The following is an 18,084-nucleotide window of genomic DNA, read 5'->3' on the forward strand; positions in this document are numbered from 1 at the left end:
GTAATGTAAAAACAAAGACCAAGGTGTAGCGATACTTCAAAGTTGACCCATGGTCTAGAAACTTTTGCATTAAAAATCAAAAATTTAGTTGCTGCCCCAACAGGCAACCAATAACGTGTTTTTGCAGATTTCTTGAGGAATTTGATTTGGTTTGGTATTGTCAGCTGATTCCTGATTAATCCTCCAAGATGACGTACCCAGCCAAGAAACCCAGTTTTAGACTCTTCTCTAAATACACAAAACTAGTTTTTATTAAATGAAATTTAGGACACAGCAGAAGTAAAAAATCCAGGTTTTTATTTGAATTTTAAAATGTAAACAGATAAAACTAGCAGATAAATGTGTTTAACTTGAGTTTTTTAGTTTTTTTTTGTGTGTCAGCATGTTGCGCAAGTATTATTAAAATCAATATCAACAATAGTTGTAATTATGATAACATTAATGATAATTATGACAAAAGCTACAAATAATTAGCAATAAAATAATAAAAAAATTATAGTGCAACAATCATAGTAATGATAAATGAATTTAATTTGAAATTCTATATAAAATTGAAAACGTTGTTTCAATTCTTTTGGACAACCTATGATAAAATAACTTGTATTTAATTGCTCATTGTTAAGTGCACTACAGCATTTTGTGATTCAGCGTGTAAGCTGCGTCTGTTTTTGTTGTTATCAAAAACATATGCCCTTTTTCACTTATCACAAAATATTTACTGACCTTACTAACCCAACATGCCAAGGATGCTCTCCTAAATTAAGAAAATGTATAAAAATAAGCCCCAAATTTGAAATTCCAATTTTCAACAAAAATAAAATAAAATGATAATAAAATAGTTTATGTCAACATTAAGTATTAGGTATAAATGCACAAATCTGTTGTTGCGTGAAGCAAAGTGAGGTGAAGCATAAACTTTAAAACTAAAAGAATCAAATATCTAGATTATTTTTTAAAAAATGAAGAATTTGCCAGAACACACAAATCATATTTATGAAATACAAAGTCTCCACTTGAATCTAGATTAAAGAACTACTACGACTTTATGCAGTCGTAACTCCTCTACTTTACCTTGAGACTTGACTCTTGAGTGATGATCGCATAATATGATTTTAATGTTTTTGAAAGTATTTTTTTTTGGTTCAAAAGTGAACGTTTTAAAATGTAATTTATCGTTATTTTTACCTATATGTTTACATTTTAGTGTTAAATAACAAAAAAATAATTTTGTATTTGTTCTTTTTATTATAACTCATTTTTGTTTCCAAAAATTGGCCAAGGAAAATTTTCAGACAGAACTGTTTTGAGGTTTGAAAAATAAAATTTTTATTTAACCTCGATCCGCATTTTCTCCATCCACCAGGGCAGCAGTTTTTGGCCCCTCAAAGTTGTCATCATTAAAAATCTAAACTTTAAAATGATCAATCACAGAATTTGGGAAAAAATACAAATAAATATTAAAAACTGAACAATTGTGTGGAATTACTTTCCTTTAACTTTAACTTGACGTGGACCATTGCAATTACTTTCCTTTAACTTTAACTTGACGTGGACCATTGCAATTACTTTCCTTTAACTTTAACTTGACGTGGACCATTGCAATTACTTTCCTTTAACTTTAACTTGACGTGGACCATTGCAATTACTTTCCTTTAACTTTAACTTGACGTGGACCATTGCAATTACTTTCCTCCTTTGCAACATTAATTTGACATGGACCCTTTCCTTTACAACATTAATTTGACGTGGACCATTCCAATTACTTTCCTTTACAATTTTAACTTTACGTGGACCATTGCAATTACTTTCCGTTACAACGTTTATTTGATGTGGACCAATTGCAATTACTTTCCTTTACAACGTTAATTTGACGTGGACCATTGCAATTACTTTCCTCCTTTACAACGTTAATTTGACGTGGACCACTGCAATAACTTTCCTTTAGAAACATTAATCTGAAATGGACCATTGCAATTACTTTCCATTACAACGTTAGTTTGCCGTAGACCAATTGCAATTACTTTCCTTTAATGTAAATCTGGCGTGGACCGTTGCAATCACCTTTCTTAACAACATTTATTTGACGCGGACCAATTGCAATTACTTTCCTTTGCAACATTAACTTGACGTAAACCATTGCAATTACTTTCCTTTACAACGTTAATTTGATGTGGACCAATTGCGATAACTTTCCTTTACAACGTTAATTTGACGTGGACCAATTGCAATTATTTTTCTTTATAACGTTAATTTGACATGGACCGTTGCAATTACTTTCCTTTACAAGTACAACTTTAGTTTGCCGTTGACCACTGCAATTACTTTTCTTATTGCGTTACTTTTCTTTACAACATTAATTTGGACGTGGACCAATTGCAATTACGTGGGCCATTGCAATTACTTTCCATTGCAAACCTGTAAAATATGTCTTTTAAAAAACAAAATTTGTTGATTTTTATTCAAAATATTCTACCTCGACATCTGGTTCCTCTGGTATATCTTGGCTATGACAAACTCCAACTAAAATAAATGTAATAAGGTTTCTTATAAACAAAGATTTATCAACGTTTTTTCTGATACAAAGTGCACACAGTGTGACATATTCTCATTGTTGCGAACCAATTCTTATGAAAAAAGAAAATTCAAAATATTATTTATTATTTTATTTATTTGCTTAAACACATCAATACAACGTTGGGACCTTCCTAGTCTCATGCTCCATTTTCGTTTCGTTATCAACGTTGAAAAAAAAAACAATCGTTCTCCAAATGGATCGTTTTTCTTTCCACTATAAATTTGTTTTTAGATACTTTATGAATTTTTGACTTTGATAAAAATGAAAGAAAAATAATTATTTTTTCCTTGCACAGTCTTTGCAACTGCACCGACATTATATTTAGAAAAAATATCATATTGTTTTTTTTGAAAAAGCTTGTAAAATATTTTTTTTTCTGGAGAAAATGTTCTTTTTTTGTGAATGTTTCAAGCCTGGATAACAGAAGATTTTGACTTTTTCTAAAATTATTTTATAGCAAACCTTTCCCTTAAAGGAGACTATAAGCGTAATTGCTAAGATGGCAAGGATAAAAAATGTCGAAGATATCGTTGTTTTCCTGACTCGACAATTCTGAAAAATTATCCATTGCTTCCTATAAGCAAGAAATACGCAAGTCACTTTAGAAGAGAAACCACAAATGAAACAAAAACATGGATTTATAATTCTTATTTGATCAGACAAAGCTTTTAAAGGTACAGCTGTGAATCGGGCATTGCAATCGTTGCATGAGGGTCACTTGAACTTACACATTCATTCCCTTTAAGAGGTTTCGAAAACCGGTTTTCTCGTGTAATTGCCTATTTTACTAAATACCCAACTACATACCCTCCTACACTATTTACCTGCAGTTATCAGAAATAAAATTATGCCCTTCATCGTCACTTCTATTCTCTTTTATTTTTAAATCTTCATGAATATCTGAAAAAATTTTAAACATATTATTTTCGAAACTAATTTTAAAGGGTAAAAAAATTTAAAGAAATATAAAATATGGATGGAAAAAAGGTATCCAATTATCAAAACTACATAACAAGTATTCCTACTTTTTCTTTCCAACCCCCCCCCCCCCAAAAAAAAAAAAATCCAAAATTTGTTAATCAACTTTTCGTCTAAAAAAAACGTCAGAGGATTTTTGGCTTTTAAGCAGTTGCCAACTTCTGCTGGCTTGAAATAAATAAGAAAAAATCTGATAATATATTTTTGATAAATGTATCATTTACTCTTATAACTCTTAAGCTAAACACTTTATCATTTAATCCGCGGGGGTTTAAAATAGAAATTGTTCTAATTTTTCTGAGAGTAAATGACGTTCCTCTGTAAAGAGCTGGTTTTCACATGATTATGAATCTCTATGAATAGTAATTTAGATTTGCGGGATTCAATGCAAATTGCTGTATACAAAATAAACCTGTTTTTATTTTACAGAAATGATCATATATAATGTATTGAGGCTGAGGCTGCAGTCTTGTATTTTATGAAATATGTATATAAATACATTCAATAGTTCAAGCGAAATTTTTTGTCCAAAATATGTTGTAATGGGTACAAAATATGTTATAATGGGAATAAAAAAAACTTGATAGATGAAACACTGAAATCTAAATGTAAAAATCGTGAAAATTGTAAAATAAATTAACCACAGGCTTTAATAATAAAAGTTTTAAAAACATATTTAATATTTTTTTAAAATAAAAAATTAAAATGGTCAATTTTTCTATGGATCAAGGCGCAATTTTCGATAAAATTTTTAATCCAACCTCCCATAATAATCTCTAACAGTTTAAAATACTTGTGCTGACCCGTTTTTCCAATTTTTTTAATTTGATCTAAATCTTCATTTTACAATATCCCAAACAGCGAGCTGCTCACTGTCAGGACTGAGTGATGGAATGGGAGCCTTAACAATTCTAATTCCGAGCTATTTATCTCAAAAAAGTAAACACTCTTTCTGGACATTAGTGTATTTACTTAAAAAAAAAAGTCTATTTCAATTCTAAATCTAAAATCAGAAAGAAAAATGTAAACCATTAGGCAAGTTTCTTTAGTTTAATTTAAAATTTTTATTAACATTTTTTTCCACTGTTCTCTTTGAAATCGTAGATTTTTTAATGAGACAATATTAGTTTTAAAGAACTCTTCCCAGTAGACCCAGTTGTTGAGTTGTTTATTAATTCCTAATTATACTAATCCCTTAAGACCATAAACCAATCTGAACCCCAGATACCTTTCCAACCCAGTCTAAAGCGATTATCAATGTAATTTTATGTGTCCCTGAAAGGGACTGTAAACGTGAGTTTTAGTAACCCTCCATTGATAGAGAGGCATGTCCGATTCACAGCATTGTGACATTGTCCTTAAAAGCTTTGAAATATCAAAAATGAAAGAGATATCCATATTTTTGTTTTAACTTTTTAGAATATTTTGTTTACAATTCTCGAAGATTTTGAAGGTAAAAAGGAAAAAATATTTTTACCTAAAACTGTTCTCCTCTTTCAGATACTTCCCCCCAAAATATTAGTAACATGATTTTTTTTCTATTTTAGTGATGAAAAATCTGATTTATAGAAATTTCGAATACGAGAAATTAGAGATATCTTTCCCCCCTAATTTGATTAGAATTTATTCATCTATCTATTTCAATTACTTTCTCTCTTCCCGTCTTGCTTTATGGGCACCCATATGCCCTGTTCTCACAGCGCAGAATTCAATTTACGCTTTTTGCGGAGATTATTTGCGTAAATCAAGCCATATTGCACGCTTAAATTGCAGTGTGCAATTGATAATCAGAATAGTTGAAATATTGTATTAGAAGAATAATAAGATAATCATATATTTAGATAAATTAGTGTAGTAGTTGAATAAGATCATTATTAGGTAATAATTGTAGTAAGAGAAGCTGTAAATTGACAGCCTCTCTTTGGACCTGTATTTATGTGTAATCCAAAATTGAAAGTGAAAGTCGTCTTCATTATATTGATATACACGACGACGACTGAAGAGGATCCATCTAGCACAGGTCGTTATTAAAATCTCTTTCTTTTTTAAGTACTAACAATACTATCAAAGTATAAAGTTACCGGAAGATCAAAGCTTTCATTAAATAAAAACATTATTTTCATTGACAAATATCTTCACAGAATAATTTTCTAAGAAATATATTTAATTCAACAGTAATAGTATTTGCTAGCTGGAGTGACCGACGTTACCCAAGTTTATATTATTATAGTTACACCGACCGTTTACCCGCGTTTGGTGTTTAAATCAGTCTTTGAGCTAATGTGCCCGGTGTTTCCCGTGGAATATTTGCCTTGGTTCTCTAAAAATATTTCTGCCAATTAGGTCTTTTAATGTATAAATGAATTTTTATTTCAATTATTGAATTTATAAGAAGAAACAAGAAATGGTAAAACTTTAAAACGTGTATGTGCAAACGGGACCGTTTATAAAGAGGGTGTGGGGGGATATTTCTTTAGCTTTACAATTTTTTCAAAATGTAATCTTGGCACCAAATTGCCTTAAAACGCCTGACTTCACAAGCAAAATGCCTCAAAATCTCCTTTACAGTCAAATTTCTGCAGTTTAAGTGTATAGAGACCAAGAATGTCCTAAACCTAAACGGTTTTCAGGGTCATTTTAGGGGCTTCATTTTTACTGAGGGTTCAAGATCGTTCACAAACATTTTGCTAAGAAAGTATAGAATTTGAAAATGTTTAATTTTAGGGTGTATAATGTATGTAGATGCACCCCGCTGCATCCACACTTGCAGTGTGTTATAGGACAAACCATATATTAAATATAACAATATATACTTCATACATAACCCCCCCCCACACATCCATTCTGGTANCCCCCCCCCCATTTTCTCCCAGTACTGCTCAGTCGTGCTCAGGTGTGCTAGTAGTGAACACATAATCTGTAGCGCTCTCTGTGTCTCTCTCCCGCATTTTCTATCGAGACAGTGTTTAATGGTTTAATATGTGAAACTTGATATTGTACTATTTATAACAGGTATTAATGCATTTTTTCAAGTATTTTATGCTGAAAACTTATCTGTTTTGATACTTATTGACATTGGAGCAAGTTGGCTCTTCTCTACCCGCTTCTAACGGCTCTTTTTAAGAGTTGAACGATTAATTAAAGTTACAACGCATGAGTACATTTTGAAAAATATATTAAGCAATAAGAAAAATTTAAGACTTTAATTGGCTTTAAAATTAAAATGGCGAGGAGAATGCTAAAATACTTCCCTCCCGACCCCTGGGCAAGAACACTTTTTGTAATTATTGGGAGGGTGCAATAAAAACATGATTTTACGCCTATAAAATGTATACATTTATATGTATGTATATTTGATACTCAAACAAAACAGACCTGTTCAAAGCTTGCTAATCATTAAGTTTCAAGTTTTTGTTCTGAAACGGGATCAGAGAAATCCTTGTAACAAAAACAGCAATTATGTATCTTATTTTAAAAGTTATTTCATTTCACGTTATAATCTAACAAATCAACCCCCTTCCCCGACCCAACCCCCATCGCAAGTGAGAGGGGAGAATAACTTGCACCCTTGATCGAGGAATTATCTGCGTCTATACCCCCAGCCCTCCGCTCTTCACCCACGCTATTAGTTTTACAATATAATGATGCTTCTATACATATTTGATCATTTAATGTGTAATGAAAATATTGCATGAATAACTGAATCGTCAGACGTAATCTTGTCACAAGTATAGACATGGTCTGTAGTTCTGTACATATTAACCCCTTACCTCTACCAAAAAGGCTGCATTTATATTTATTTTTAAAAGGGACAGTTTGTAAATTAATAAGAGAAACATTAGTAATATACAAAGAAGCAAGTGAAAAGGCGCGTCTTTTAGTTCCTCTATCGGGAATTTTATGTTCCGAAATAAATCAAACACCCGCACCCCCCTCACTTAAACCTTTTATCTGCCACTGATCTTTTGCCTCCAGCTCTCATCCTTCTTTCCCGATTCCACTTCTCCCTCTACCCCTTTCCCAATTCTACTTCTTCTCTCATCCATTATTCCTAATTCCACTTCTCCCCTCTCCCTTCTTTCTCAATTCCACTTCTCCCCTCTACCTCTTTCCCAATCCCACTTTTTCCCTCATCCTTCTTTCCCTTTTCCACTTCTCCCCTCTACCTCTTTCCCAATTCCACTTCTTCTCTCATCCATCTTTCCCAATTCCACTTCTATACTTTCCCTTCTTTCCCAATTCCACTTCTCCTCTCTAACTCTTTCCCAATTCCACTTCTTTCCCAATTCCACTTCTCCCCTTTCCCTTTTTTCCCATTTCCACTTCTCCCCTCTACCTCTTTCTCAATTCCACTTCTCCTCTCTAACTCTTTCCCAATTCCACTTCTTTCCTCATCCTTCTTTCCCAATTCCACATCTCCCTTTTCCCTTCTTTCCCAATTCCAATTCTCCCCTTTCCCTTTTTTCCCATTTCCACTTCTCCCCTCTACCTCTTTTTCAATTCCACTTCTTTCCTTATCCTTCTTTCCCTTCATTCATTTAATTTTCTGTGCTAAAATTTTCTTCAGTTTTACTTTCTTCCTTTCTTTTCCCCTCCTCTTGCCCTCATCTACCCCTCATCTTCCCCTCCTCTTTCCTTCCTCTTCCCCTCCTCTTCTCCTCCTCCTATTTCTCACTTCCTCTTCCTTACCTCTTCCCCTCCTCTTCCCTACCTCTTTCCCTCCTCTTCTCTTCCTCTTTCTCACTTCCTCTTTCTCACTTCCTCTTCCCTACCTCTTCCCCTCCTCTTCCCTACCTCTTTCCCTCCTCCTCTTTCTCACTTCCTCTTCCCTACCTCTTCCACTCCTCTTCCCTACCTCTTTCCCTCCTCTTCTCTTCCTCTTTCTCACTTCCTCTTTTTCACTTCCTCTTCCCTACCTCTTCCCCTTCTATTCCCTACCTCTTTCCCTCCTCTCACCCTCCTCTTTCCCTCCTCTTACCTTCCTCTTACCCTCCTCTTACCTTCCTCTTACCCTCCTCTTCCCTACCTCTTTCCCTCCTCTTCCCTGCCTCTTTCCCTCCTCTTCTCCTCCTCTTTCTCACTTCCTCTTCCCTACCTCTTCCCCTTCTTTAACCCTCCTCTTACCCTCCTTCCATTTACCCTCCTCTTTCCCTCCAGCATTGCATGTTTTATAGGCTGGAAACCCTGTGACCCAGCGCAGGGCTAACTCACAATATTATTGACCTTTCGAAGAAAATATATTTTTGAAAGCAATTCTTGGAAGTGTAGCGCACACCTTACATACCCAAGGCAGGGCGGGGCGGGGAGGGAAGAGGAGGGGGAGATAATGCATGGGAAGGGGAGGGGGGTTAAGACAGTGGAGAGAAGAATTGAGAACTTGAGTGTTTAATGCATATAATATTAATTTTTTGAAATGTTTGGACAAGAAAAATGTTTAAAAAGCATTTAAATTCACAGCTTCTCAGGATTGTGAAGAAGAAAGGGGTTAAAAAGGGCAGACGGGGTGGGGTAAGGGGGAGGGGAGAGGGGGGAGTTGATTATGAAATATAAGCTATTATTGTTTTGCTGAACTGCAGGTTATTTAGGTTAGTGCACTCTTTATAGTGTAAAGGAGATGGATAAAATAGATAGTTATATTGAAAGATAGATATATAGATAGATAGATAGATAATTAAATAGATGGATGGATATATACATGGATAGTCATATAGATAGATAGATATATATATAGATAGTCATATAGATATGCAAATGAATAGATGTATTGACATATTAGATACATAGTTATATTGATAGATAGATAGATAGATAAATAAATAGATAGATAGGTTTATAGATAGATAGATAGATAGATAGATAGATAGATAGATAGATAGATAGATAGATAGATAGATAGATAGATAGATAGATAGATAGATAGATAGATAGATAGATAGATAGATAGATAGATAGATAGATAGATAGATAGATAGATAGATAGATAGATAGATAGATAGATAGATAGATAGATAGATAGATAGATAAAATATATAAGTGTTTACACCTGCTCAACTCCATTATTACATGGTATTATTTAAATAAAGCATTAACCTGAACACACTCATTAAGCCAACATTAATAAAAAAATGCTCTTTTAATAAATTAATATATTATAAACTGAACATTATTCTATTTCTTAGACAAGGGATTATTAAGAATTGTGTCCAAAGTTTCCCCTCCTTTTTCTTCCAGTTCCTTAAAATTAAAATATACATATATGTACATAAAATATAAATGTATGTACATAAAGTATACATATATGTAAATAAAATAATTTATATCTTTATTTTCTTATTTTAATGGAATTGAGCCTTTGTCACAACTCTGATTTTTAATACATGTTACTTTGAATTCAGTTGCAAACCTTTGTTTTTAAAAAGAATACAACATGGTTTTATTTTTGATTATACTAGCAAATAATACTCCTGGCTGTGTATTCCTGTTTCCGGCTTTCGTCGTGTTTTTCTTGTGAGAATTTCTTCAACAGCTCTGAGAAAGACTCTCCTGTCTCATAATTCTCAAATGCTAATCCTGCTCCTGTAGTCAGCAAGGCCTCAAAAACAAGAGACTTCAGAGACAACTGTACAGATTTTTAATTTCTGCATATTTAAATAAACCTTTAACAATTATATTCAAGGTATAAAACTTAGTTTCTTGGGATTGTCATATCTAAAGATATTCATGTTATCTTTACAGTCTCATTTATAGGCATTTTCCTGATATTCATGTCGTCTTTACCACGGCCCGCTTATAAGTATGCTTCTATCTACCGATCTATACTATTCTGGACTAGTGTACATGTAACTTTGTCGGTGGGCTACGCAGCTGTTATATCTCAGTGGACCCTAGATATTTTTAGGAAATTTCTAAAACCTCTGCATAGCAAATTTTTAGGTTTTACTATAACAAATTTTTATTCTGGCTATTGTTCATTCTATAAAAATAATTTGTACTTTTAAAAAAGTTTTAAGTGAAGTTCAGGGTCCAAATTAGAGAAGAACTTTGGTAGATAGTGGGCCCTAGAGTAAGCAGAAATGAGATACTGTAGCTAAAATCTTGTGATCATAGCATTTTCTTCAAAGAGTTGGTAGCATCAAAGGCGCCTTGTTTTCAGAATTCCAAAATATGGTCTGCCGTTTTTGTACCCTAAGAATTGACCAAGATATTGAAAAATTTAATTAAAATTCAAAATATATAATATCAGCAAGGTTGTTTAAATCTTTAGTATCTCCAACAATTTTTATAATACAAAGAAGGAGGCTAAATCTTATCAAGTTTTAAAGACTTACAATGTTTTTCTATACTCCTTTGACATCTATTAACTTTACGAAAACCAAAGACAAATTTTAAGCTCCAGGGTCCAATGTCTAACGTACTGCATCTTTACAGTCGTCGTTACAGTCTCATTTGTAGGCATTTTTCCTGATATTCATTTCGTCTTTACAGTCTCATTTGTAGGCACTTTTCCTGATATTCAGGTCGTCTTTACAGTCTCATTTGTAGACATTTTTCCTGATATTCAGGTCGTCTTTACAGTCTCATTTGTAGGCATTTTTCCTGATATTCACGTCGTCTTTACAGTCTCATTTGTAGGCATTTTTCCTGACATTCAGGTCGTCTTTACAGTCTCATTTGTAGGCATTTTTCCTGATATTCAGGTCATCTTTACAGTCTCATTTGTAGGCATTTTTCCTGATATTCAGGTCGTCTTTACAGTCTCATTTGTAGGCATTTTTCCTGATATTCACGTCGTCTTTACAGTCTTATTTGTAGGCATTTTTCCTGATATTCACGTCGTCTTTACAGTCTCATTTGTAGGCATTTTTCCTGATATTCAGGTCATCTTTACAGTCTCATTTGTATGTATTTTTCTTGATATTCATGTCGTCTTTACAGTCTCGTTTGTATGCATTCTATCTGATATTCAGGTCGTCTTTACAGTCTCATTTGAATGCATTTTTCCTGATATTCAGGTCGTCTTTACAGTCTCATTTGTAGGCATTTTTCCTGATATTCAGGTCGTCTTTACAGTCTCGTTTGTATGCATTTTTCCTGGTATTCAGGTCGTCTTTACAGTCTCATTTGTATGCATATTTCATGATATTCAGGTCGTCTTTACAGTCTCATTTGTATGCATATTTCCTGGTATTCAGGTCGTCTTTACAGTCTCATTTGTATGCATATTTCCTGCTAATCAAGGATAATTTTTTGTTTAAAGAACATTTTTAGCTTTTAGACTATATTCCCTTTAAGTTTACCAAAAAGTGTCAACCTGCCACCTACTTATATTGATCATTGTAAATGTTTGTTTAAGTAACCTATACTTCACCCTTAATAATTTACAATAAACTAACTGTTGATTATAGCGTATAAGTTAAACCCCCAAAGTTTAACCATACAAATATACAAATGTTGATCTGTTGATAATCTTAAAGTTATGGAATAAATCTAAAATTTAAGAGTTAATAAAGTTTTCTTTTCAGAAGCATCAAAGTTCTTTACCTTTATCTTGAAATTTTTTTTACAAAGTTCTTTGACTTATTTTTCTGTAAGTCAAGAAGTTTATCAGGGATTGGTACTTGGGTTTAGTCATTTTAGGGTTTAAGGTAGAAGAGCAAACATTAGTAAATACCCAGTAGTAGGCTCATTACAACAATTAACATGGAAGGAATACCTTTCAAGGTTATTAAAAGTTTCATATTGTTAATTCTAACAATTCTTTCAATTACCCAAATTTATCAATCTGTGAAGAGATATGTAGAATATGAAACCAGTATTACTGTTTATACTGTAGAAACCAGGTGAGATATGTAGAATATGAAACCAGTACTACTGTTTATACTAAAGAAACCAGGTGAGAAAACCTGTACTTTGCATAAAAGAAAAGATTTTTTATGTATTTTGATGTTTTGCGTTTTCAACGTTGTTAATAATATCAAGATTGTTAACCACTGGTAGCTTTAAAAAAACGGAAAATACCGTTAATGAAACGAACAATCTGTTTTCAGCTCAAAAACGAACGGCTCCCTGGCAATTTTTTAACGGTTTCAACTTATCGTTAACGAATGGCACACTGCCTGGCTAAGTATATATAATAAAGTTTGTAATCATAAATATATTTAGCAATAATTTGAGCAGTCTGAATTTTTCACATTTATATTTATGTTATCATGGCTGGCCAAGCGACTGAATCAATTTGGCTAAATTTTTAAAGAATTTTTGGAATTTCAAGGGTAAGGTTCAGAATCAGATTAATCTTTAATATATTTAGCCTTGATGACCTAAAAAACCTGGATATTATGCTGTGTGAGAAGAATCAAATTCAAATGGTAAACGAAGAGGCAAAAAGTCATGGATATGAATTTCCTACGGCACAAACCTTCTTTACAGGTGTTGTTAATCATTTTGGTTTCTTCTATAGTTCGTTTTGGTTCAAAGGATTTGAGTTTTTGCCACAATCTCTGATTTTCCAATTCCTATAACTTTGCAACCCGTTTTCCAAGACCTTTAATATTTCAAACTATCAATTCTGTTAGATCAAATAGTCTAAGTTTGAAATATCAAAGGTTTAGACCATAATGTTGCAAAGATATAGGGGTTAGAAAATGCGAGTTTGTGGCAAAAACTTAATTCCTTTGGCATTGGGTGAGAGTGGCCAATGTTTTAAAAAATATTCATTCTCAACATTTGCAGCAACAAAAATTTACTGGGTTTAGTTTTTCCTTTTTTAAAGACAAAATATTGCAAGGTTTATTGAAAGCAAACTTTAACAGAATACAGTTTGAAATGTTTTATGAAAAGCTTTTTTTAAATCAATTAACAAAATTATCTACAGGAATTATCAAGACACCAGCAGGGGATAAAATTGATTCACCACTACAGGGTGGAATAGATTCACCACTACTGGGCGGAATAGATTCACCACTACAGGGTGGAATAGATTCACCACTACAAGGCGGAATAGAATCACCACTACAGGGTGGAATAGATTCACCACTACAGGGCGGAATAGATTCACCACTACAGGGTGAAATAAGTTCCCCACCACAGGGTGGAATAGATTCACCAATACAGGGTGGAATAGGTTCACCACTACAGAGTGGAATAGGTTCACCACTACAGAGTGGAATAGGTTCACCACTGCAGAGTGGAATAGATTCACCACTTCAGGGTGGAATAGATTCACCACTACAGGGTGGAATAGAATCACCACTACAGAGTGAAATGAAATCAATGCCGAATGGTTCTGATGAAGTACTGATTGGCTGGGGAGGTATAGAAAACATACCAGTGGAGGAAATGAAAAAGCTTTTAGTAAAAGAATCCAGCAATATTCCTAATCCAACAATTGAAAAATTAAACAATATGAACATACCTTTACAGTTTAAAAAGAAATTTATAATTCCAACCGGATACTGTCACGTCCTTGAAGACTTTACAACCAAGGGATTTGAGCTTAATGAACGAATTGCCATATATCTTGCTGATGGAGACTTTGACATATTTGTGACAGACTCCAACCAGAAAACCGTGTACTCCATTCAATGGCAAACGTTCTCAACAGATCTGTTAATGAAAAAACTACCCATCAATACTCTTATCATGTATGAAGTCAACATTCGTAAGAACATCTTTGATCCTAATGATCCTAAAACTCAATGCCAAGATTACTCTGCTAAAGGTTCAAAGTACTCTAGCTATGAGAAATGTATGGAAGAGGAACAATATATTGACCATCTTCCGCTCCTTGGCTGCATCAATCCATTTCTCACTAGCAACGAATCTCGAGCATGTACGAATAATGTTGGTGGTCCATCTGTTCCCTCCTACATTGACTATCTCAATCAAAACATTCTGTTAAGCATTCTATACAAACAAAGTAATACAATTCCTGAATGCCCTCTTCCCTGTACCAGGCTTGAGATATCCCTCCGAACAATTCAAAATGTTGACAACATCACTGACACATCGCAAGTTGTTCTGTTCTTCAAAAACTCCATTTCTGTGCGAGAGACTTACAGAAGCTTTGATTTCATCCCGTTATTGGTGGAGATTGGAGGTTCTTTGGGATTTTACCTTGGATTCTCCTGCTTATCTATTCTTGAACTTTTAGCTTTTTGCAAGGCCATTGGAACTCAAGCTAAGAAAGTATTTATGTAACACCCTTTGCTGCTTATTTCTGGCTTCCGGAATAATGCTCTGGAAATGTACAGAATAATGTTTTGGAAAAAAACTGTATTTTCTCAATATTTCAGATCCTTTTTTGTAGAATGTTCATTGTTCTTTAATCTTTGAATACAATTGTCGTTCTAAACATTAGAAACGTCTTAAACTCGAGTAAAAAATAAAAGGAAGGTATTCCAATCCCCCTTCAAGCATATATGAAAAGTTGACGCGAGATTTGATATTTCTGTTCTAATGTTTTTCATGTTTAACCATTTTTACTAATGTTAAATTGTTTTAATCCATAATTCTGATTTTTCTTTCACACAATGTAAAATAAAATCTTGATGTTTTATAAAAAATTTTCTTTGTGAGAGATCTTTTAATAGTTACGATGCTGCTGACAAATTTTAAAAATCGGAAATTCCAACACCCGGACCAGTGCTAATATATTTATGTATAATGGGTTAACTATATGTCTGGAGTCGGTTGAGGGGGGGGGTCACATTTTTGGTCTTGAAAGACCGTTGTAAAAGGGGGAGTTTTGTAGATTTGAAAGAAAAAATCGGTATAATTAATTTTAAAAATGTGACAGAGAAATTCAGAAATAAAATATAAAACTTTTTTTTCTTAAAGTGACTTATTCCCCATTTTGGTTGTAAATTGTAAGAATCTACCTATTCCTTTATCTATCTATCCTTATAGTATCTATCTATCTATTTATCTACCTATCTATCTATCCATCTATCTATCTATTTTGTAACCTATGACTAACGAAGTATTCTAGTCTAGTTAAACCATCTTGTAGAGTCTTATCTTACAAGACATTTTAGTTACAATATTGTCTTTATTCACAGACTAGCTTGGGAACCCAGCGTTCCCCAGGGTACTCAAAGTTATCAACGCCGTTTACCAGCGCTTGGTCTCAAATTACGATTTTAGCTATTTTTCCATACAAAAGTCGAATTACTCATTTTAGAACCATAAAAACCAAGCTATGAAAGTTGATCTCATGGGTTCCCCAATAAAAATTTGACGCAAATCGGTCCTGAGTTATGATCAGACAAACGAACATACAAGCAAAAAACATCTCTTTATAATGAAGAGATAAAGGAGAATATAATAATTCAGTGAAATTAGCAAACACATCTTTTTCCGGTGATTTTGAAAAGTTGGTTATTCCTTACATTAAAATATTAAGAAGATAATGAACATTAGAATTTAAGGAACTGCGTCTTCGTTATTTACAATCATCTTCCGTGTAAACATGGTGCTGTCCGATTCACAACGATACTCTTTTGAAACCTTTATCTGATTGATAACGTGGAAGATATAGTCCGCTTTTCTAGGGTTAAAAGTGTAAAATTTTGATAATTCCTATATTTTTACCCGTAGTAAAAATGCGCAAGTCATTTTTGTAGAGAAGCGTCACAATTAAACATAATTAGTTTTCAAATTATTAACATTGATATCTAATTTTCATCCTTGTTCCGACAAAGATTTTTATGGGTACCCTTGTGAATCTGGCATTATACAGTTTAACTCAGAACTTCGGAAACATTAAAAGAATTTATTAAATGTCGACTTGACAATTTTTGATTTGATTTTTATACATTTATACCTAAATCTCAGTGATTGTAAAATAGAAGAAAAAATATCCATGAGATATGCGGGAACTGATTTAAATAAGTCCATACAATTATTCAATTCAAAACTAAATATCTGCAATATTACATTCTTAGTATGTTAGACAACAGTATTTTATAAATTCTTTTGAAAGTTTTGGGTCGCCCTGTATCAACTCCAACAATTGTAAAGATATATTCATATTTATTGTTGATTTCAAATTTTTCTAGAAACTGGAAAATGAAATGAACATTATTATGTTTAATGATACAGGGTGTCCCAATAAACATGGGAATTCAGTGACGAATTCGATATCGTCTTTTTAAATAATTCTTTGATTTAGTATAGTGATACCTAATGAGAAAGCTGTACTCTGTAAGAGTTATGTCTGCTATGTTCACATTTTGTTTGTTTATGTTTTGACTGCATACGGTTGTACTTAGTAAAACAAGAAAATTACAGTATTACAAACAGAGTAAACTTGTCCGTCTTCACTGTTCATCTTGCGGAGACATTATAGACACATCTTTACAGTCTTTTACCCTTTTCACAAAATAAACTCTAATAAACATAATAATATTATGTATTTTGAAATTAGGTATTACAATGCTAATTCATAACAAAGACGAGATCGAATTCGTCGTTGATTTCCCATGTTTTTTTGGGACACCCTGTACATCATGTTATAATACAGGGGCGTGTACAGGATTTATTTTGTTGGGGAAGGACAGAAAATGACCCCCCACCCCCGACCTGAAGAAAATTCCCACAAAGAACCTGTCAAATCTTTCCCTGGGATGTTTAGAAAGATGAAAATTTCCCTGTATGATAATTGAAGGACTGCAGTATGGTTTTGGTGAATTATATTGGCGTTCTAAGCCTAGGGGTGTCAGAAATGATTTTTTTTGCATATTTTTAAAAACTTCTATAAAACTTTTAAAGTTTAATTTTTGATAAAACTTTTTGTTCTGGATGATTGCAAATATCTATCTAAAACTTTCTTAAACCGGCATATTTTTTCTATATTCATTTAGTTAAGAGTTTGAGTCAAAATAAGTATCAATAAATATTGCTTTATATCGAGTAGATATCCTTAAACATACCGATGTAAAACCTTTCAGAAAGTAGGAAAGATTCTGCAGAAAAAAAGTTGCCAAACCAAACAGAATTTTTATTTTGAACAAAAATATTTCTGACACCCCTAGGCTTAGTACGTCAATATGATTCACCAAATCCATACTGCAGTCCTTCAATTATCATACAGGGAAATTTTCATCTTTCTAAACATCCCAGGGAAAGATTGTACAGGTTCTTTGTGGGAATTTTCTTCAGGGTCTTCAGTTTGAAGCTGAGGAAAGAGATTTTCTCCGTTCTTTTTATTCGTCATTTCTTTTGTTTTCCTTGTTTAGTCACATTCTCGACTTGATTTTCAAAATATTAGATCTTTTTCAGGGGCGAATACAGGGGGGGGGGCGGCAGGACCTTCGCACCCCTAATAGATTTAAGGGGGGGGGGGCTGAGATTTCGATCTGATTTGATTTGATAAATCGTGCATGTGTACCCCTTTTTCAAGCTATTTGATCATTTAATGTGTAATGAAAATATTGCATGAATAACTGAATCGTCAGACGTAATCTTGTCACAAGTATAGACATGGTCTGTAGTTCTGTACATATTAACCTAGTTCCGTATATTTCTTTTCC

General features: G+C 33.1%; 3 protein-coding genes across 4 annotated transcripts in view; 2 read left to right on the plus strand and 1 right to left on the minus strand.

The window, feature by feature from the left end:
- The window catches only part of LOC111707394 (chymotrypsin-like protease CTRL-1), a 37,794-nt gene that overhangs the window by 11,062 nt on the left and 8,648 nt on the right, over positions 1 to 18,084 (minus strand). Inside the window, exons 2-7 of the mRNA XM_023480497.1 lie at positions 11,822 to 11,829; positions 3,400 to 3,477; positions 2,474 to 2,520; positions 1,336 to 1,405; positions 724 to 754; positions 172 to 228 (exon numbers count right to left, since the gene is read on the minus strand). Of these exons, the coding sequence (XP_023336265.1) occupies positions 172 to 228; positions 724 to 754; positions 1,336 to 1,405; positions 2,474 to 2,520; positions 3,400 to 3,433 (239 nt within the window). The 5' untranslated portion in view covers positions 3,434 to 3,477; positions 11,822 to 11,829. The remainder of the gene's footprint in view (positions 1 to 171; positions 229 to 723; positions 755 to 1,335; positions 1,406 to 2,473; positions 2,521 to 3,399; positions 3,478 to 11,821; positions 11,830 to 18,084) is intronic.
- LOC111707393 (uncharacterized) lies at positions 206 to 15,103 on the plus strand. 2 transcript variants are annotated; one of them, XM_023480496.1, is made up of 3 exons: positions 206 to 292; positions 12,864 to 12,982; positions 13,428 to 15,103. In XM_023480496.1, exons 2-3 carry the CDS (start codon positions 12,892 to 12,894, stop codon positions 14,750 to 14,752), a joined length of 1,416 nt encoding a protein of 471 aa, XP_023336264.1. In that variant the 5' UTR covers positions 206 to 292; positions 12,864 to 12,891; the 3' UTR covers positions 14,753 to 15,103. The 2 variants fall into 2 exon arrangements, with proteins under 2 accessions (XP_023336264.1, XP_023336263.1); XM_023480495.1 differs by lacking the exon at positions 206 to 292 and adding an exon at positions 12,241 to 12,393.
- Positions 6,447 to 18,084, plus strand: part of LOC111707391 (AT-rich interactive domain-containing protein 1B) — a 38,382-nt gene continuing 26,744 nt past the window's right edge. The window contains exon 1 of the mRNA XM_023480494.1: positions 6,447 to 6,565. The gene's annotated coding sequence lies outside the window, so the exon portion shown is untranslated. The remainder of the gene's footprint in view (positions 6,566 to 18,084) is intronic.

The sequence above is a fragment of the Eurytemora carolleeae genome, unplaced genomic scaffold (genome assembly GCF_000591075.1).
Source record: "Eurytemora carolleeae unplaced genomic scaffold, Eaff_2.0 scaffold803, whole genome shotgun sequence".
NCBI classification, from domain to species: domain Eukaryota; kingdom Metazoa; phylum Arthropoda; class Copepoda; order Calanoida; family Temoridae; genus Eurytemora; species Eurytemora carolleeae.

What these genes read in the sequence shown, in the direction of transcription:
- LOC111707393 (XM_023480495.1), top strand. Translation starts at nt 12,254, where the DNA reads ATGGAAGGAATACCTTTCAAGGTTATTAAAAGTTTCATATTGTTAATT. An exon ending in GTTTATACTGTAGAAACCAG is followed by an intron (nt 12,394 to 12,863) that starts GTGAGATATGTA and finishes TAATATATTTAG; the next exon opens with CCTTGATGACCTAAAAAACC. An exon ending in GGCACAAACCTTCTTTACAG is followed by an intron (nt 12,983 to 13,427) that starts GTGTTGTTAATC and finishes AATTATCTACAG; the next exon opens with GAATTATCAAGACACCAGCA.